General features: G+C 31.0%; 1 protein-coding gene across 11 annotated transcripts; it reads left to right on the forward strand.

Moving 5' to 3' along the window:
- Positions 1-621: 621 nt before the first annotated feature.
- LOC137823173 (proteasome assembly chaperone) lies at positions 622-14427 on the forward strand. Of its 11 annotated transcripts, none has more exons than XM_068628330.2 (7): positions 755-989; positions 11545-11714; positions 12010-12190; positions 12476-12544; positions 12629-12704; positions 12881-12945; positions 13961-14427. In XM_068628330.2, the coding sequence occupies exons 3-7, from the start codon at positions 12023-12025 to the stop codon at positions 14039-14041; spliced, it is 459 nt and encodes a 152-aa protein (XP_068484431.1). In that variant the 5' UTR covers positions 755-989; positions 11545-11714; positions 12010-12022; the 3' UTR covers positions 14042-14427. The 11 variants fall into 11 exon arrangements, 10 of the variants coding, with proteins under 10 accessions (XP_068484425.1, XP_068484426.1, XP_068484427.1 ...); XM_068628327.2 differs by having other exon boundaries at positions 763-989; positions 12002-12190; XM_090294843.1 differs by having other exon boundaries at positions 766-989; positions 11545-11704; positions 12002-12190.
- The last annotated feature ends 7640 nt before the right edge of the window (positions 14428-22067 follow it).

The raw sequence follows: 22067 nt of genomic DNA on the forward strand, positions 1-22067 counted from the left end.
CTTGGTCAATGGTGTTGGGAATAATTAACTTTTAAATATTCTATAAATTTAGTTTTTTTTTAAAATTAATTTCGAATTATTCCAAATATTTTTCTTTTGTCTAAGTAGTATGTTGAGATAAAAGGGTTGATATTTTTCTTTTCTCAATTTTAATTTCTTCCATTTTTTTTTTCAATTTCTTCCATTTTAATTGATGTCAATATTTCATATGATGGTTTTCAATCATCCTTTGAAACCAGGCATTTTGAATAGGAAGAAAAAACATGTTAAACGACAATATGTACAAAATCATAATCTTTTGTTAATAATTTTTATGTTGGGAGAGGTTGATTTTGTTGTTGATTATCAAAGACTATATATGAGCAACACTTATTTTCATCCTTTACATTTATTGTACTATAGTATTCTTATAAAATAATTACATTTACTACACACAATATTACAGTTAATCCTTATTTATAGATTAAGTTTAATGATTACTTTTTTTTTCTTCTATATAATTTCTCTTTTTTTTTAATTTACATTTTTGATTCTTATATCTTGTTTCGATTCTTAAAAAAATAATTTATTCTCTAATTTTTCATAATCTCTTCTTTTATTCTTGAAAGACCACTCATTTCCGAGAATAATTTTGCATTAATCAAATAATTATGAGAAATTATAATTATAATTACTAATTTAATAATTTAAATTGTTAATAAATGTTAGGTTAAAATTAATAAAGAAGATTTAAGGTTCTTTGAGTTGTTCTCTGTATTTTTTGGTGTGGGTTTGTTGCAGAACAATCTTCCGCAAAGTAGAACACCTTAGGCAAACAGAACCACCGTTCTTGAGGAAATCAATCCCGTTTCCGTCGGTCTGTTGTCGGCGCCGTGGTGTTTCGGTGGTGGCTGTGCTCGGTTTGTCCTCGTCGGCGTCGGTGGTAGTAGTTCTTTTCTCCTGTGTGAAAACATTGCGGGGCATTATGATCTTGGTTGTTTGAGATTAAGGTATGCAGTATTTTGTCACTAAAATATTTTAAGTGGGTTAATTTTTTGTCTGATGTATTGTAGTTTTAGGGTTTTTGGATTCACGGAGGGTTTAGGGTTAGATTATCCCAAAATTAGTGTTTCAGGAAATTTTTGCCTCTTCTGATAGGAACCAGGAAATTTGTGGCTTTTGTACCTTGTTCATGTTCTTCATTAACTTCGGTGTTGAGCGGGGTTGATTTGGTTGAGCTGGATAGCAATAGAGAAAGGGTTGAATCTGGATTCACAGAACCAGATTTCTTCTTCTTCTTTGTTCTCGTTAATACACATTGATTGGTTGGTTGAGATATGACAGCTGAAGAATTAATTGATTGGAAAATGCTTTCAAGTAATTTCCTGGTTTGGTGTACTTTTACAAGTCATGTGAAATGTGGGGGGTGGGGTGCAAGAGTGATATTGGAAGAAATATATATAGAAACTGATCCTACAGACTAGGACAACCCCAATACTCAACTAAAATGCCAGAAAGCCACTTTTAAGGAATGATGGGATAAATAAAGAAACACAGAATTGGATCTATCCAATACATTAAGAGATAGATAGATAAAGAGAGAGAGCTGTTTTAGACCATCTAACCTAAAAAGTAAAGTTGTCCAAGTATAGTTCAGACCTTAGAAGGAAGTTTAGAATTACAGATTGCCTTAATTGCTTTGAACTTTATATTCTTTTTACAGGGAGGTTGTTTTGCTTTACACATGATTGCAACCAATTTATTTGTTTAATGGAATCTGTAATCAATAATGTGTTTGCAACATTTTGCAGATTAAATAATGTATTAAAAACAAATTCATCATTATGAAAGAACTGAGCAAGACCATAAATTTTTTTCTTATTATATTAACTTTTCATGTCAGTGATTAAAAACTGTATTAAAAATAAGAAACCTTTCAGAGGTCTATTTTGTGCATTATAGCAAGTAGCAAGTAGAAAATGTATTAATCATGTAAGACTATGCAAAGTAGCATTATTTACATTAGGCAGTTATGCTTCACGGATAAGTGAAAAAGATTCATTGAAAGAAAAGAAAAGTTTCAAGATACAAAATTTAAGATAACCTTCCTCTGCTCCAATTGAAAATATACTTAAAAACTTCATCAAATTAACAAGTATCTTAATTGGTACGAAAGGATTTCATCATTGCATCCAATCTAAGTCTCATGAAGTTCTTTTGAAGTTTATCTAGTGCTCCTATAGCAAATAAAACTTTGTTATTAGGCATATTTGTTGCCAACTTTCATGTGAAATATCTTGTTGGTTAGAGGTTAAACTGGGATTTGTCCTTCAACTTTGGAACAGTTTCTGATTGTTAACATATAAAGGCTTTGACAAAAAGTAAGCAAAAGTTTTGTGGCAGTGATGCAATTTTTCCAGTCCTTTGATGAAACTAAAAGGATATGTATTATATTTCGTGACTGTACCTGTACTGTGGAAGTATTGAGCATGTTTGTTGTGTTGTGTGAACTCAGTTGTAGCCTAATCAGTTGTTGACCAGTCATCATGAAAGTTAAGTTGAGTTAGTCAGGAATTAGGACTGATGTGTACCCTCTAGTAGGGGGTAGAGCTAGCAAGTGATCAAACTAATTGAGAATACATATACTGAATTTGAACATGCATCCAGTGGTATTATTTTAGTATATGAATTGTCTATTCTGTAGTAATTGTTAATGAGAAAAGTGTTTTCCTTGTATGCGTGGGTCTGTCTATCATTTTGCAATAATTTGACTAGTCCAAACACTATTAGGGACTACTAATTGTAATTAACGATCTTCCAAAAGGTGTTATACAGATATTCTGTGAGATGAGATGTTTATATAATAACTTAAAGAAAAGGGTACGTTGAACTGAAATTGAGGATTGTAAAAAGCCACATATCCTTAATGTTTTGTTTGGATTAGAGGAGTTGAGGGTGTGGGTGAGTGGAAGTCTAAAGAAAGTGTGGAGAAAATTGAGGGTGTTTGGATTGGGAGATGTTAGAGTGATTGTGTGAAGAAAGTTTATTGAAAAATGTGAATGATGTGAGTTGAGAGTATTTTAATATATTTTGAATAATGTAAATTGTAAGATTACAAATTTACCCTTGTATATAAATAAATATAAAAATGAAATATTAATTAGTTTAAAGATATTTAAGTTAATTAAAATAATTAGTATTATGTTATTTAATTTATATTACATTATATATAATAATAAAGTATACTTTTGTCCATGTGTGTAAAAAAATAATAAAGAAATGATTATTACTTTTGTACGTAATTTTCATAATTAAAATAATTGTAAGTTTCAATTATAACTTAAAAAATAATATAAAATTGAAATGAATTAAAAAAATAGAATATAGAAATGAAATATGAATTCTTCGTTTATAATTTTATTAATTGAAAATATTTGTATTAGTAAAAATTTTGTTGGTAGATAATTATAACATTATTAATGATTATTTAATAAATGTTATGTTATATAAATATATAATTATTATTAATTATGATTTTGATTACTATTAATAATAACATGAATATAATTTAAGAAAAAATGTCATTAACATTAATTAGTTGCAAAAATATATAAAGTCATTACATGTTAATTTGAAATTATATAAAACTTAAAAACATAATAATGTTAAGTACAAAAAGAAAGGATATCCCCAGTAATAATATTTTAACCCTTCTTGTGGAAACCTTCAAACGTGTTTCTAGAAGACATATCTTATTTCGTTGTCGGATAATGATTGCATCTTTGTCACCGACAACGTCTTTATTGTACCATTTGAAAAAATTATAGCCTAGAAACAATGCCACTTGTAATCTGTTTTGAGAAAAGAATAAAATTCAACAATAAAAAGATTTAAATCATCGAAGTTAAGTTTGCATGAAACTGAATTGAATTAAATTTACATTGTACTTGGGACAATCCCAAGATTGTTTTTCAGCATTTTTTTCAGTTGTTGTTCTCAAAACAGCAAAGTGTCTACAATCACAAATGGGAGCAACAACGCACTTGTGCTCCCAGCAACATGGGTAAAAGTATCACGTGATTTTGCACCACAACTAGTGCAACTAGAGGATGATGTCATTTCATGCGCAGACATTGAAGGCTGCGTAATGAATGTTATTAATTTTTCAATTTAGATAATGGACCCGAAAGATTTACTTTAATGATAATAGAATTCAAATCTTAAAGAACTTGCATTTAAAATAAAATGAAGTTTAATGTTAAATATGAATTTCTCAATGTTCAAGGTGAAAAATCACAAAAACAACAAAAATATCAATAAAATGTTCAACCCGAAAAATAGAAATAAAATAAAAGACAATAAAATAATGCAAATAGACAATCAATGACCTTGTTGACGATGAATCTGATTTAGAGTATCCTCTAATCTGTCCATCCTTTGATCATTCTGCTTCATCCTTTCATTAAGCCTGTCAAAACGAATGTTAACGTTCCTCATGCTTTCTCTCATGTCTTGCATCCCTTTGGGTTAATATTTCAGTTCGACTGGGGATTGCTGGTTGAGGTTGACCACCTTCAACATCTTGTGCTGTCAATTCATCCTCTTCATCATCTTCTTCGTGTGCATGGTGAGGTTTACCAAGTTGCCATACGCCATTGACTGAAATATATTTAATTTTGTCATACTTTTTTTGCCAAAGTAATGATTCCAGCCTAGCATTATTGGTTGCTCATTCGACAAGTCAAAGCCATACACCTGCAAGATCCTCGTGATCAAATTTGCATATGGAAGAGGCATCTTGTTATCCCGACATTTGATGATGTGTCGCATGATGTAATGAGACCAATTAATGCGAACATTATTTTTTATTAACCACAACATGAAAATATCTTCATTCAGTAGTTGTGCAAAGTTGTTTCCACGAGAGCACAAGATATGCACCCATGTGTAATGCAACAAACGGTTATACATTTTCAGACTACCGACATTTTTTAGATTTTCACCTTTAACATCTTCACGAATCATGGACGATAATGCTAGTGCTCGATCAAAATTCAGTTCCTCAGGGATCGTCCCAGGGGTTAACTTAAGACCGTCATACTGTAGATGAGCAATGGTCATCCAATTCATTTCTTTAATGTGTATCATTCTTCCGCAAATCTCAATGGCAAGGTGACCAACAGGTGTGATTTTTACATTTGTATAAAATACTCTTATCAAGTCCTCATAATACGGAAGATTAATTACAAGGAAAGGTTGTAAACCTTGCCAATTCAGAAGATTTTGGAATTCAAATCCTGGAGCAGCAAAAAATGGAGTATGCATCACTTTTGGTGGTAATACTGGTCTTGCGTGAAACTTCTTTTCAAACACCCCCATTTGACACCTGTACTGAAGTATCTTGAATAATCAAGTACTGAAGGAGGAACGACAACATCTTCTGCTGGAGATTTACCCTTAAATAATCAAGTACTGAAGGAGGAACGACAACATCTTCTGCTGGAGATTTACCCTTATGGGTTCTGTTACGTTTCTGGGATGATGATGCCATGTATAATGCAATTACTACAATAAATAACTAAACAGAAGTTAACATAATATCATAAAGCAATAGTGCAAGTTCAGAAAGCAAAATATTACATGGCTAATGAAAGTAAAAGTTCACAAAACAAAATATTACATGTCCAATAACTAACAAACACAGTCAAATATTACATGTCCAATCATTAAAGGTAACGCCGACACGCACAAATATGAAATCAACGCCTAGTCATAAATCCAATCAACTTTGTCATGCGACACTCATATGGCATCCCAAATAGTTGTTTAACTCTGCCTAGATGCTCACATACGAACTCGTAGCATTGATCCATGACTTGTTCGTCCGAGATGTTAAGCTCCACGAGCATTGCCCAAATATCAGACTCTGAGTATTGGTATGAGGCATGACGTCGATGGTGGTGTACATGCTCAGCATATAGGTCATTTCTTCGTCTAATTTGGGCAGCTATATCTTGAGTTGTCGTTGCCTGTGCACGAGCGATATCCACCAACTGATAGGCATTTTCATTTTCATCCTTCATTGATGACACACATTGTTGAAGATTAGTATTCAACAATGCAAAATGTTCATCAATACCGTCCATAGTAGGGTCTTTTCTCTTTGATCCTCGAGATGAGGATGTGCCCGCAGAGCCAGCTGACGGCATAAAAGGAGTGTCACTAGATTGGAAGTGAGGAGCAGGTGATCGTGGGACGTAGTCATATGCCTCCTCATAGTTCGGTTGCTTGGGATATAATCCATATTATTGTCCCCAAGGTTGACACTCAAATTGCTCATGTGAGAAGGTGAATTGATGTCACGGGTTGTCCTGACCCGACTTCCCGTGACTCTATGATTAGACCACAACTCTTCCATGAGGTCATAATGGCGAATGGGATTGACATGCCATTTCGCCGCAGATGGTTTGGTCTACATACATTTCACATATTAGTATTTGATGCGAAATGTGAAGTGAAATGTAATTGTTAAATAAAAAATTACTTATCATTGTACCTTAATCAGCTCACTCCAAACTTCGTTCTCGGCTTCAAAAAGTTTGGTGGTCTGGTTCCATGCGAAACCACTCAATCCACCAAACAAATCATGGATTTCCCTCCACCTGTCCTTGAGGGTTTTCTGGCGGTTCTTCACATTATTTTTCTTAAGACCTGATAAGTCAGCCTCATTTAAAGCGATAACTATGTTATTGTATCCTTGAGTGGTCCAGCTACCCTCAATTCTACACCCTTTTCGTACCTCGTCAATCATTGCATTCAGCAAAATTAGGTCCATCTTCGCCGTCCACTTGGTGAACTCTCGATAAGAACCTGATGATTTTGAAGCAACATTTTTCCCGCGATCCATCTAATTAACTTAAATAAAGTTAGGATGAGAAACATTGAAAAATAGCAGAAAATATATTATTTCATGAAATTAATTGTTTACATAATCTTGTCACATTTCGTTTGTTATAGTGTCTCTAATATCACACCCTAACCTATAATCATGTTCACGAGCATGAGTGGTGCTTGGTTGGACATCTTGTTGTAACAATTCAAATATATTAACTATTGAATAATTGTTTAGAATTTGATTTTATACATTTATATTTTTTATTTAGACTTGTGAAATTAAAGTTGTTTTTAAAAAGGTTAATTCTTTAAAACTTAAACTTTGATGTCCAACCAACCACCACCCATGCTCGTGAAAATGATTATAGGCTAGGGTGTGATATTAGAGACACCTGCTCCTCACTTCCAATCTAGTGACACTCCTTCAGACACGCCGTCAAACACTCATTCTATGCCGTTAGCTGGCTCTGCGGGTACATTCTCATCTCGAGGATCAAAGAGAAAAGACCCTACTATGGACGGTATTGATGAACATTTTGCATTGTTGAATACTAATCTTCAACAATGTGTCATCAATGAAGGATGAAAATGAATGCCTTTCAGTTGGTGGATATCGCTCGTGCACAGACAACGACAACTCAAGACATAGTTGCCCAAATTAGACGAAGAAATGACCTATATGTTGAGCATGCACACCACCATCGACGTCATGCCTCGTACCAATACTCAGAGTCTGATATTTGAGCAATGCTTGTGGAGCTTAACATCTCGGACGAACAAGTCATGGATCAATGCTACGAGTTCTTATGTGAGCATCCAGACAGAGTTAAACAACTATTTGGGATTCCATATGAGCATCATGACAAAGTTGATTGGATTTATGACTAGGCGTTGATTTCATATTTGTGCGTCGGCGTTACCTTTAATGATTGAACTTGTAATATTTGACTGTGTTTGTTAGTTATTGGACATATAATATTTTGCTTTGTGAACTTTTACTTTCATTAGCCATGTAATATTTTGCTTTCTGAACTTGCACTATTGCTTTATGATATTATGTTAACTTCTGTTTAGTTATTTATTGTAGTAATTGCATTATACATGACATCATCATCCCAGAAACGTAACATAACCCATAAGTGTAAATCTCCAGCAGAAGATGTTGTCGTTCCTCCTCCAATACTTGATTATTCAAGATACTTCAGTACAGGCGTCAAATGGTGGTGTTTGAAAAGAAGTTTCACGCAAGACCAGTATTACCATCAAAAGTGATGCATACTCCAGTTTTTGCTGCTCCAGGATTTGAATTCCAAAATCTTCTGAATTGGCAAGGTTTACAACCTTTCCTTGTAATTAATCTTCCGTATTATGAGGACTTGATAAGAGTATTTTATACAAATGTAAAAATCACACCTGTTGGTCACCTTGCCATTGAGATTTGCGGAAGAATGATACACATTAAAGAAATGGATTGGATGACCATTGCTCATCTACAGTATGACGGTCTTAAGTTAACCCCTGGGACGATCCCTGAGGAACTGAATTTTGATCGGGCACTAGCATTATCGTCCATGATTCGTGAAGATGTTAAAGGTGAAAATCTAAAAAATGTCGGTAGTCTGAAAATGAATAACCGCTTGTTGCATTACACATGGGTGCATATCTTTGCTCTTGTGGAAACAACTTTGCACAACTACTGAATGAAGATATTTTCATGTTGTGGTTAATAAAAAATAATGTTCGCATTAATTGGTCTCATTACATCATGCGACACATCATCAAATGTCGGGATAACAAGATGCCTCTCCCATATTCAAATTTGATCACGAGGATCTTGCAGGTGTATGGCTTCGTTGAATGAGCAACCAATAATGCTAGGCTGAAATCATTACTTTGGCAAAAAAAGTATGACAAAATTAAATATATTCCAGGTCAATGGCGTATGACAACTTGGTAGATCTCACCGCGAAGAAGATGATGAATTGCCAGCACAAGATGTTGAAGTTTGTCAACCTCAACCAGCAATCCCTAGTCGAACTGAAATGTTAACCCAAATTTGGACGGAGATGCAAGACATGAGAGAAAGCATGAGGAACGTTAACATTCATTTTGACAGGCTTGATGAAAGGATGAAGTGGAATGATCAAAGGATGGACAGATAGGAGGATACTCTAAATCAGATTCATCATCAACAACGCCATTGATTGTCTATTTGCATTATGTTATTGTCTTTTATTTTATTTCTATTTTTCGAGTTGAACATTATTTTTGTTCTTTTTCACCTTGAACATCGAGAAATTCATATTTAACATTAAACTTCATTTTATTTTAAATGCAAGTTCTTTAAGATTTGAATTCTATTATCATTAATGTAAATCTTTCGGGTCCATTATCTAAATTGGTAAATTAATAACATTCATTACGTAGCCTTCAATGTCTGCGCATGACATAACATCATCCTCTAGTTGCACTGGTTGTGGTGCAAAATCACATGGTATTTTTACCCATGCTACTGGGACCACAAGTGCGTTTGTTGCTCCTATTTGTGATTGTAGACACTTTGCTGTTTTGAGAAAAATAACAACTGAAAAAAATGCCGGAAAACGATTTTGGGGTTGTTCCAAGTATAAGGTAAATTTAATTCAATTCAGTTTCATGCAAACTTAACTTCGGTGATTTAAATTTTTTCATTGTTGAATTTTATTCTTTTTCTCAAAACAAATTACAAGTGACATTGTTCTAGGCTGTAACTTTTTCAAATGGTACAATGAAGACGTTGCCGATGACAAAGATGCAATCATTATCAGATAACGAAATAATATAGGCCTTCTAGAAACATGTTTGAATGTTTCCACAATAAGGGTTAAAATGTTAGTACTCGGGATGTCATTTCTTTTTCTACTTAATATTATTATGTTTTATATAATTTCAAATTAACATGTAATGATTTTATATATTTTTGCAACTAATTAATGTTAATGACATTTTTTCTTAAATTATATTCATATTATTATTAATAATTATATATTTACATAACATTTATTAAATAATTATCTACAAACAGAATTTTTACTCTTTTTTTTATCAGCAAAGAATAAATAAAATAAAAAGAGACACTTCAGGGGTGTCTCAACCCTTATACAAAATCCCAAATTACAAGATCCTAGAACCCTACCACTAAGGATCCAACAAACATTGTATTACATATCAAGGTAAAAAACCAAACCAAGAAATAGAAACCCACCAGATACAGTTGTCTCACCCCACCAAAGCGGTCACACCCTCAAATAAAGACATACATCCAACAACAAAACAAGATCATTGTCATCAAGCTGAAGGACCTTACCCAAGAGACAAACTCAAAAATACAAGACACATCATCCAACAACTAAACCATAACTTTGTAACAGACTGAGTTGTACCAAAGACCCAAGTACTAAAAGTATACTTTATTATTATATATAATGTAATATAAATTAAATAATATAATACTAATTACTTTAATTAACTTAAATATCTTTAAACTAATTAATATTTCATTTTCCTATTTATTTATATATAAGGATAAATTTGTAATCTTACAATTTATACTATTCAAAATATATTAAAATACTCTCACAACTATCACATCATTCACTCTTTTCAATAAACTTTCTTCACACATTCACTCTAACATCTCCCAATCCAAACACTTTCTCCACACTTTCTTCACACTTCCACTCACCCTCAACTTTCCACTCACCCACAACCTCTAATCCAAACAAAACATAAAAGTAATTATCATGAAAAAAATATTGCCAAAAATACCTTAAAGTAAATTATTAAAATTAAGATTCATATGAAATAAATTGACCACTATAGAGACCTAATTATGGTACTTGAATTGAGATACAAGTAATGTATCGGAAAACTGATATTGTGAATCGTTTTGTATTGTGTGAATTGTAAGTTTTATAAACATTAAAAATGTAATATATAAGGTATATAAAATGCAAAGATAGAATTAATAACAAAACAACCTCATGTTGAATGTTATGAAACTCGGACACTCCTTTTAAATGGCGTGTCGGTGTCCGATACTTGTATCGGACAACGACACTAGTATGACACCTGTAGGACACGTATCCGTGAAGTGTCTAATTCAAAAAGTATTTGTTAAATTTCTGACAATTCTAGTACGGTTTTAACACAATTTTAAAAAGAAAAAATACATTAATTTTATAAAAATTCAAACTTTATTGTATAAATTGTTATTATAATTATAAAAATAAGAAACAAATATTTGTGAACCAGTCATGAAAAACATTTTTCTACTCCAAAAAATAATCTGGAAGATACTTGTGCACATAAACCTTTATTGTCAATTTATATAATTTATAATTATATAATATATAGATTTGTGTCCCCGTGTCCTACATTTTAGAGATTTTACGTATCTTCGTGTCCGTGTCGTATCTGTATGAGTGTCTGTGTTACATAGGTTGTATCTATATATATATATACCACAATTTCAGCAACTTAGGAGTAGAGTGTGGTTGTTGCATAAGTAGGAAGACTTTCACACTATTGTTTTACTCATTTTAAAAATTCCAAGACAGCAGAAAATAATCACTCTGTTTTCTGCTCCTCTGCGCCTCCTACTTTTGTGCCTCCGGCGGTTCCCGTGGCTAGTGCGCCTCTGGCGACCACCATGCTTCTAATTGCGCACGTCTGTCCCGCTGTTGCTGTCCCTCACCACACCTCCGTAGTCGCGCGCCTCCTGCTGTCACGAGTTTGATGGTCGTTGTCGCTGTTGGAGGAGAGAAGAGGTTCGCGTAGCAGAGGAGAAGAGGTTCGCGTGGGTAAAATTTTGAAATTAGGGTTTTTAAATCCTCATTGACACACGAAATGAAACGGTTAAGAAGCAGATATTAGATTTGTGCAATCAAATATCAACAATTATATAACTTGGCAGTAATCCATTAAATTATATAATAAACTTTTAGTTTCAGTGACTGGTTATGATATGATTCACATCACATTGGGGTTTGATTCTTTATTCATGTTTCATAACATCTTACATTGAATGAAGTTGTTAATTAAGTAAGGTGCTTGTAGATACGTGTATCATTTGAGTCTTGGGTTCAAGGTTTGCAGTTGTGTCATAAGAATGGATTGTGGAGGATTGGAGAAGGGGATTGAAGAGTTGAAAGTGAATAAAGAAAAGGGTAATCTACATGCTCACGAACAGGCACAGGGTCAATTGCAGATCACTACCTTTTCTGAACTTGTCAATGATGTTGGCCTCCATTTTCAGATCATTCGCTTTCCCAAACAGGTTTTTCCTCATCAAACTCTCTTCCTATTTCAATTGATTCAAATGAAAAACAAAATAAGGTGTCATTTTTTTCTTTACTGGTTCATTCATCCAACTGTATACTTTGGTTCATTCATTCATCCAAATGTATACTCTATTTTCACTTGCATACGATTTGGAATATGGGATTTTAATAAGGTAATTTGTGCTGTAAACTATAATGAAAGTGCTTATCTTTCAATGCTTTTATATTTTTCATCTCTCCCAAAGGTTCATCTGATTTGAATGGTTAATTGACTATCGTAGATATATGTGTGGATTGGTTACAACTCTGCAAAATTGGGACACATGTATGCAGCAGCTCCCACTCGTCCTGTAAGTTGTCTCATTCCTTTAAGCTCAGTATAAGAGTATTTTTTGGACGATTATATAACGATTGTGATCTATGGTGATACACAGAACAATTCGGTATCTGTCACTTCCTTACTTGGAGGGTTTTCTGATAACACAGGGTCTGGCATTGCTCATCGATTAGGTAACTATTGTGTTTTTTATTTTGCTTTTCAACACTCAATCTCACTTTTCAAGAAATTAAACATGATGGGGATTCACGTTCAGTGGAGGTGGAATGGTTTTGCAAACACACCCTGTGATGTTTGGTAGTTAAAAGATCATTCTAGTTTATGAATTAACTCTCTCTGTTTCTCACAGTGTTAAAGACTGGTCTCAACATAATTTTGGCTTGCAGTATTCCAAAAAATAACCCCATGCTTGAGGTCTGGTCTCTCTCCCACTCACTGTCACTTATGTATGTTTGCACTTTAGCACAGCGATGTTGTGTTCCTTCTAAATGATTTTCTTACTGCAATATGATCAGCCAACTTCTCAAAACAAGAAAGTGATGTCCTCTCAAACATATCTAAGAATTTATATTGTTGTGCCAACTTTCTACTTGGATATAAATAATCATTTTACAGTTCTTTGCATATTTAGTTACTTAATTAGCTTACTAATATATAGAATTTTGAACATACTGATAGGTTCCTAGATTCACTTAGTTACAAGAAGGGAACTGGTAAAGCCCCAGTGAGTCAGTCACCCACTAATCTGGATCAATTCTCCATTTCGGGAGTGACTAACTTGTAAATAACAAATAAGAGGGAAAATTTGTTAGAGGGGAGTCAGGATAAACCTGTTATATTGGATAGTTCAGTGGGACAGAGGGGCAAGGACAAATCCACTTGGTAAGTATTGGGGGCAATTGCCCCAACAAACTCTTAATTTTTTCTTAATATAATGTAATGCAATTATAAATTGTCCCCATAATTTAAAATACAGTATAAAAATTGCTGTAATTCATAATCTGAATATTTCCCCAAAAGTTATGTATATTATTCCCACAATATAAACTTTCTGGATTTGTCACTGAGGGTATGTGTATTTGTACTATTGGTTTTGATTATTGCTTGGGGCCATAGGGAATTACCTTTTCTGTGCGTAACAATCTGAGCTACTATTATGCCTGGCATGTGCTGTTACCTAGTATTAGGCTTTGGCATTGTCTATGATTGGATTGAAATAAAATACCTGTAGTTTATGATTGGTTTTAAATTTTCCAATTCTTGTAATTTGTAAACTGTCTCTTTGCTTGATGGGTGTAAGGTTGATCTTACACCCCCCAAAATCCTACAGTTCTGATGGCTTAACCTTTTTTTAAATGCTATTCACTTTTTTCATCACTTCAATTTTAAATTTCTGTTATTGATTTGTTGCAACATTCATGGATTCCAGATAGAAGCTGAGAAAATATTGATTCAGAAACTCGTTAGTCTGGGCTACACCAAGTCTAGATTGGGAGGAACATCCTTGTAGCACTGGCCAGAGAGACTTCTATACATATCAAACCTGCATTATCCCCCAGTTTTCTTTTCTACCTGATTTAGCAGCCATGGTTTGTGGGTTATTGAAGACTAGAAGCATTTTTACTGGACACCACAACAATAGGCGTTTTTTATGCTCGGATCTCCTCTCCATGTTAGGTGCAAGTGTATGAGTACTTGGGATTTTCAAACATAGGATTCTTAAACGAAAATTCAAACAGATCTTCCGAATTTTTCTTATATTAGAATCCTTGCAGGTAATGAAAATGATGCTACATCACTCGAGTGAATGCTTTTTCTTCTTCTTGAACCTTTATCAATAGGGAACAACTGCTACTCACCATGATGTCAATTTTAAATTAATGACTATTCGTATGACATCAATGTCCCTTCTCCCGTGGGTTTTCATCATCCCATATGCTTCTCCCGTGGGTTTTCATCATCCCATTGGGTAAAGAAAGTGATAGGAACCCAATTTAGGATAAGCTGACTAATATATTAGTATTGATTGAAAATGTTCCTTCTCTGCTCAAATCAGAGTATACACCTCTATGATCGTCTTCTCTCTTCTTCCTATTACCCACCTAATAGGAAGAACCAATTAGAAAACATGATATTTTCCCCTTCTCTCCACTAATTCCAGAGAGAAGAATGTGGAAAATGTTTTGCTGGAGTCTGCAAGTGGTATCCATTTACTTATTTTTGTTGATAATAATGGCAGTGACATTGGGTACACAACCTTTTAAATAAGCAATCGAAGGAAATTATTTACTGAGTGGAAACAAACAGTAATGTAAGGAACATTTTTAAGTGATGACCAAAACAAGTTCACTTTATCTCGCTTAGGATGCTCTTTTTTCGATTGTTCTTGCTTGATCACAGCAGCAACAGCTACTACAACTATTTTTTATTGTTCTCGTTTAGGATTATCTTTTTATCAACATAGATCCATCTGTGTTTTATTTTCCACCAAAACATCAGTTTGATCCAACGTACTATTTAGGATGCAAATTGGTCATGTTTGGTAATATTAGATAAAAAAATTAACTCAAAAGCTAAAATTTTAGTCGATAGCGGAAAATTATTAAATTATAAGTATTTGATAAAATTATCATGTAAAATGTCAAAATTCTACACGTTTATATAATATTTTTATGTATTTGTAATTTAATTTTATGGATACAATATATTTTTATTTTTAATTAATTCTAAGCTCTTATAATATTTAGTTTGCATATAAATTAGTTTTAATTATTATATATATTTTATATTGTATATTCATAACTAATCTTATACTATATCTTACAATATTTCTATTTAAATTTAAAATAAAATAAAAGTAACACACACATATATATACTTTCTTTATGTTAATAAATATAATAGTTAAAATATTTAGAAGCATAGTGATAATTAGATATCTACCCTTAGACACAAATCTACTTAATTGTCAACATTAAGTCGTTATTTTTTTTACAATAACAAAAATACCAACTTAGGTATATTTAATAAGTTTGTAAGTTGTGATTTTTCTTAAGTTGCTTCGAGGCTAAACTGACATAATCTATTGCTCGTTAGACATTCTAACAAGTATTGTTAGTCAACCAAAGGCCAGACAACATACAAAATATAAGATTAGGAAATTTTATGAGTTATCATTAAATAATCTAAGATTTGGATGTCTTACAAGGAAGTTTCAGATGACTCATCAAAAAATGATAAATCAAGAAATGAAGTCTTAGATAATCAAAATTCTCCAAGCTTACCTGAAGAGATCACTTGGAAAAATCCTTGTTTGTGGTGGAGCTAGACATAAGACCAAAATCACTCCTATTGAAGGATTTGTAGATTAGAACCATGTTGAGTTTTTAGATACCTGAAAAACTCTTACCACTTTTGTGTTTGTTGTATATGACATATATATTAGTTGGAAGACCAATTTTTATAAGGTAGTAGCTTTGTTGCTGATTGAAGTTGAATAAATTGCTATGGCAAAATCAATTAAGGAAACCATATAATTGAGGAGTCTAGTTGAAGAAAGAGCAAGTTGTCATTGTCTATTATATAACAACAAAAAAACAAAAAAAGTTAGTTGCACTGGTTTTACACAACTTTTCAAAATAAAAATAATTATTTTTTCTTTAATCAAATAATTGATTTTGAAAAAAAAAATTGAAGAACCAAGTCACTTGACTCCTTTAAATTTAAGTATTCTTTAGTTACCTAAATATTTTATACGATGTGTGAGACTTATATGTGTAAATGAGTCTTACTCCCTTTAAACATAAGAGATTATTAACATGATAGTCTTAAAATCGTTATATTAAAATAACATTCTAAAATCATTATATAAAATAACATTCGACAAGTGTAATCATGTCATGTCATTAGATATTATTTGATTCTGACTTGTTAGTTTTGGATATTTTGAAGAGTATATTTGTAAAGAAAAAGAAGAAGAAAGTGAGATCAATTAAAAAAATAATTCACGTGGGTGATACCATGCAAAAATAATAAGGGCCTCAAAACCTAAATCATGTGAGAGTGAGGTTTTATTTGAAAATGAATTAATGGCTCATGGGGTATGAACATATGTTTCTTCGTGCATCTCCATATCTTCTTCTGCCACCTCCATACACAATATGAAAATACATTTTTTTTTGTCACCCTCATAGATTAGTTTCTGGATTATGTAATTCGGAAACTCATTTGAAAAAAGACTTTCGGATTACATAATCCAGAAGCTAAATAAGACTTCCGGATTATGTAATCCAGAAAGTAATCATGCATCTGGATTATGTAATCCGGAAGCTAATTAAAAATTTGAAAAAAAACTTTCCAATTATGTAATCCAGAATATTATAGAGGAGCATTTTTGAAAATTCGAAAATTTATAGAGGTGAGAGAAGAAGGTATGGAGGTGTAGGAAGAAATAGTCCAAAACTAGTCACTCTCAACCATGTGAGAACAACAACAATACTATGCCAACCCATTTCTTATTTAGGCATATTCTCCCTGCACCATATCATTTTTAACTGGCACCTAATCACACATAGGAAAAGTCCAATCTACCCTTAATGAATCTGAAAATATCTAAAAATGTGATAGGCACCTAATCTCATGCACCCAACCCTATTCTTCTTCTTCTTCTTGTTCATTTGTGCTTGAAGCAGCAGCAGCCGCAGCCATCGTCATCCACCGTCATCTCCCTTGGTTTCCTTCACCATCAGTGAGCTTCATCATCGCAGGCAGAGCAGCAACCGCCACCATCAGCTTCTGAAGTCGGAGAAGGAACCATCGTCAGATAAAGGTACTTTGTCATGCCTACCGGATATTTTTATCCGTAATTCATTATTGAGTTCTGCACTTTTTTATCCATAGTTCACTATTGCATTCTGGATATTTTTATCCGCAAGAGGCATTTGACTTGCGGATAATTTTTTCCGTAGTGTTGTTATCCGTATTAGTGTTAGGTAGTTTAGGGCACTTGGCTTCTATGAAATTTTTTATTTGTTTTTTTATACTATATGTGTTATAATTTTTTTATATATGTTGGATTGAATGTTATTTTGTTATATATGTTGTAAGATGGTGCATATTAGAGGTGGAGGTAGTTCTAGAAGATGGTGCGGAGTAAAGCTTCACACAACAATGAACTTCCTCTATCTCACCATACAATATTTTCAAAGTGAAGAAGATAAGGGCATGATGGGATTTTAAAAAGTTCGTCGGGTGTCAATCACAATTGATCGGGAGCAGGAAGTAATTGCCTTTTATTTATTATCACCTCTAAAAAATATTTGTTTTAGATATTATACAAAACTTTGATATTCTAATAAAATTATAGCTTAAACTTTAAATCTTAAACCATAAAATCTAATATATGTAAATATAATAGACAAACTAAATCTATAATACAATAATAAAAATTTATATTCTAAATTTTTTAAAAAGATTTTTGTTTTAAAAAGAATTTCAAGTTTTTCAAAGCTCAGTTTGTATGTTTCCAAACACGTTTATATATATATATATATATATATATATATATATATATATATATATATATAACATTTAAATATGAATTACCGATTAATTTTTCAAGGAATTTGAATTTAACTTCTTGAACCAACTATTTATTAAGAAAACCAGTTAAATGTTTTATTTTTCATCACTGGGAAATGTAAAGAAACAATCAGTAATTATCGAAACTTTTTATAACAGTAAAACTTTTTTCTAATGTTACAAGATTGGGTAATTGTGGAAATAAAATCAATGAAGTTTTTTATACGAGTAATTATTGATTTTAAAACAATATTGAGAAAAATTCAATATGTTTATGAATGTGCGTCATTATTAACTTGAACTATTATTATTTTTACCCGCATTAAACTTATATTTAATTTATTATATTTGCATACTTAAATTAAGTTAAGCCGTCCTTGGTTTTATTAAAATATCAAATATAATAAAGTATCATCCCATGTGTAAATTATCAGTCACATCAATAAAATACAAAATTAGTGATTAATATGATACACTAATATTTTTTATTCATAATTTTTCTATTAGTGGAAGGTGGAGTTCTTCTAGATCTTATAAACTTTAAGATGAGTTAAAATTGAAATACTCTACTACTAAATGAAGGTATGTTTAGAAAATATTCTTTTGATATTAAAATGAGTTAACCACTTTAGAATAATATAACAGAAAATAGAGAGGATTCAATCATATATTTATTAATTAAGTTTTAAGTATATTATAAATTTGTATATTTGTAATTGATTTTTTTAAATTGTGTTTTTATAAAGTATTTAAGATATTTTTCATTTTTAAGTATTTTATTATTTAATTTTTATCATTAAATGACGTGATCATTATATTTGTTTGCCTTCATTTAATTTATTAACTACTTTTTTATTCTATTTTTTTTAAAAATAAATTAATTGACAAGTAAAAAAAGACTAAAGATGAAAGACTTTGAAGATAAAAATGACAATAAAATTAAACAACCGAGTAGTTAAATCAAAATAAAAAACATTTTGAATCTAGTTAAATTTCAATAAGATTCAATTAAAAAATATAAAAATTTATAAGACTATTGAAACTTAATTAAATTATGAGTCAACTATGTTTTTTTTCCGGTATTATAACATAAAATTGATTTTCATCTGGTGTAAACTTTAGACTATTCAGATACCTATAATATAAAAACGATTGGAATGAATCATTTTGTATGTGAAATTATTGTTAGTTTTTTTTCAAAAATTTGTTGTTATTTTGATTGCAAACTAATGTAAACTAGAACTATTCTTAATAGGTTGATGAAGTGTAACTTCAAATTAAATCAATTCTACCTACAAAATGACCTATTCCAGTCATTTCCATATTACAAACACTTAAATAGTCTAAAGTTTAAGTCAAAAACGAAAACTAATTTGGTCTTACAATACAAAAACAAAAAAAATATTTAACTCTTAAATTATTAAGTTTTCTATTTAGGTATAATTTGTATTTATAGCTTTTGATTCTCATTAAATGATCTAAAAGAATTGATTATCATGTTTTGCTTTTGCATTGATAAACTTTTAAATATTTGAGAAGAGAAACATATTATATATAATAAAAGATTATATTATATTATATATAAGATTTGGCCTCTAATAAACCACCACCCTTGTGTTAACTACAAAACAAACAAGCCCCGTCGATGTTAGCTAATAACGCAACTTTGATTACTCATTCTCTGCACACAAACAAAAATGATTCCATCTCCATAATCACATCAATCAAATAATCCATTTATCATTTTATAATGGACAATTTTTTCCTTATATATTTTTGAAAAAATATAATAAATTTGTTATGAACTAAAGTTATCTTATATATAATTAGACATTAAATGAGAAATCAACTTATCTATAAACTAAAAATTTATAAAAAAAAGTAGTTTATTTTATTTTCTATTTCTTAAATTGTGTAGGAAGAAGGTTTTCAAACAAGTTTTAGGTTTGATTAGACAAACTCTTTCACGTGCATTTTTACTAGAAAAAAAGAATTAAAGAAGTACTCTTAAAATTTACAATTATCTTATAAAAAATTAGTTTGTATAATTTTTGTTTTTTTTTAAATTTAATTTCTCAAGCATGTTATTTTATTTGTCTATAAACAAATATAAAGGTAAAAACTAAATATTTTTATATTTTTAACAAAATTGAAAATATATTTTTGAGTACTTTTTATTTTAAAATGTTATATTTCCATAATGGATATCCCATATATTTTTCAAAAGTGTTTTTTTAATATTTATTTATTTTGATTTCATTCTCTAAAGAAAGGATAGATAATTGACACGTCACCTTTTGACAATTATTAGAAATAGAGAATTATAATTTTCTCTTAGTCATGTCATATAGATATGATGAATAGTAAAGGAAGAGTACTTGAGCGTGCACATGTTGAAAGGAACTAAGGAAATGTGAGACACTTTTATTATGTATGAGAGTTCCACTTAGTTAAAACTTAACAAGCTTAGCTAACTTACCTATTAGTATGAGTATTCAATATGGAAGCATACAAAGTATATCCAATAAGTTTCAAACCATACACTACAAAAAAAATCATGAAACAGAAATTAAATTTAGAAACAAAAAATAATTAGTTGCTATAGTAACTAAATTAGAGACCATTTTAGAGACTAAAAAAAAATTTGGTTTCTAAATTAATTTCTATTATTGTTAAATGGTTTCTAAATTGGTATCTAATTAGTTACCAAAGTTTCAACTACTAATTATTTAGATTCTAAATTTGTAGCAAAAACCTTGATAGCTAATTAGATACCAATTTAAAAACCATTTAACAATAATAGAAACTAATTTAGAAACCAACAAATTTTTTAGTCTCTAATTTAGTCACTATAACAACTAATTTTTTTGTCTCTAAAATTGGTTTCTATTTAATGATTTTCTTGCAGTGATACAAAAATGAGCTTTTGGAAAACATTATGATAATTATTATCACATTCAAAAAAAATTAATAAGTTTGACTAAAGTGGAGAGAACAAATGAAATCCCTAACAATGTTTAAAGGTTAGAAAAACATGCCACTCATGTTAAGGCATATATGAGATTTCATAACATTACACCCAAATCAAATATAAGAATCTTGCCATAGATAATCATGATCTTGATGATAATAAATAATATCATATTTTGGTGTGTCTAACAAAACTACCTAGCGTGAAATAGGTTACATAAGTCTATAAGACTTAAGCTTGAAGAAAGTACATCAAAGTGTTAGACGCTATAAGAAACTTAGATGAAGTCTAACATAAGTTCTAAATACATAAAAATCGTTACTTAAAAGCAAACAATAAGAAGACAAGGCACAAGTTCAAAAGAAGTAAACGAAGTCTACACACAAGCTAAAGATGTGTTACTTCAAGAGTAGACAAAGTAAAACACATGAAGACAAGACACAAGTTCAAAAAGAAGTAAATGAAACTTACATGTAGATATCATAATACACAATTTGAATTGCAAAGAGTCGTGAGAAGTTGACTCGCACATCCCAATGATGATTCTAATGCAAATAACCTCTTTTTTAAGTTTGTATGCTCAATATGATGTTTTTAGTTATTGAAAAGGATTTATAAATATAAAAATGTCCTTCACTAGGTGCTTTGAGTGCTATAGAGAAAGTTATCTACATAAAGTCAAACATTTTATGAAAAGCATTAAGACAAGGATAAAAAACAACACACAAGCTTTAACACCTGTTTAGGACATTTATTAATAGAATCCGTGACATTCAATAATGAATAATAATTTGAAGTGAATGCAATATGCGTGAGTTAGGTGAAAAAAATACATGCAAAATGAATGAAAAGCTTCTAAGTATTAGTTTAGAAGATCATCTACTAGACAAATTCAGAGAGTGACTTTTATTTATAATTTTTTCACCTATGTGAAGTTATTCTTTAGAACAATGAGTGTTTATATTTCATATCCTTTTCATGAAAG

Source organism: Phaseolus vulgaris, chromosome 9, assembly GCF_051622355.1.
Source record: "Phaseolus vulgaris cultivar YP4 chromosome 9, ASM5162235v1, whole genome shotgun sequence".
In the NCBI taxonomy this organism is placed as follows: Eukaryota; Viridiplantae; Streptophyta; class Magnoliopsida; order Fabales; family Fabaceae; genus Phaseolus; species Phaseolus vulgaris.